Source organism: Penaeus monodon, chromosome 29 (assembly GCF_015228065.2).
Source record: "Penaeus monodon isolate SGIC_2016 chromosome 29, NSTDA_Pmon_1, whole genome shotgun sequence".
NCBI lineage: Eukaryota > Metazoa > Arthropoda > Malacostraca > Decapoda > Penaeidae > Penaeus > Penaeus monodon.
The window spans coordinates 35,657,349-35,657,883 of NC_051414.1; the positions used below are offsets into that span (position 1 = coordinate 35,657,349).

At 38.1% G+C, this 535-nt stretch overlaps 1 protein-coding gene across 1 annotated transcript in view; it reads left to right on the top strand.

Moving 5' to 3' along the window:
• The window catches only part of LOC119592201 (uncharacterized protein C2orf42-like), a gene marked incomplete in the record, with an annotated part of 14,697 nt that overhangs the window by 1,791 nt on the left and 12,371 nt on the right, over positions 1-535 (top strand). The window contains 1 exon segment of the mRNA XM_037941034.1: positions 271-462. Within this exon segment, the coding sequence (XP_037796962.1) occupies positions 271-462 (192 nt within the window).

A 535-nucleotide genomic window follows, 5' to 3' on the forward strand; every position in this document is an offset into this window, starting at 1 on the left:
CATAGGTCCTGCTTAGAATGTTTGTACCATTACTAGATCATGCAGTATTTTGGTGAAACCTTAATAGAAGGCTAAAAACACTGACATATTTGCAAAAATAATGTCTACATGTATCTGTGCACAAACTCACACATCAACACAGTGAGATATAATGTTGCTTGACTTACAGATGCAGTGATTAGGTGGGTCAGCGGCTCTGCATGAGTTGGATTACTCTGGGATACTTTACTATCATTCATTCACTATATTGTAAACATATATATTTTTCAGATATATTCTGTTAGAGTGCGTGATAAAGGTCCAGATTATCGAGGATTTGTTCAACTGCCCCTTATTCAGTCGATGGATGGATCTGGCGACATATTTATCGGAGCTGAGCCGCTAGATGACCCTGTCCTCCTCGTTCAGATGGGAGCCAGGTGTTATGTTGAGCCTTGCCAGCGTAATTATGAAAAAATTATGGTAAGCATGAAAGTGTTGGTATTTGATCAACACATGTTTGTTATATATATGGTATTTGATCAACACGTGATTT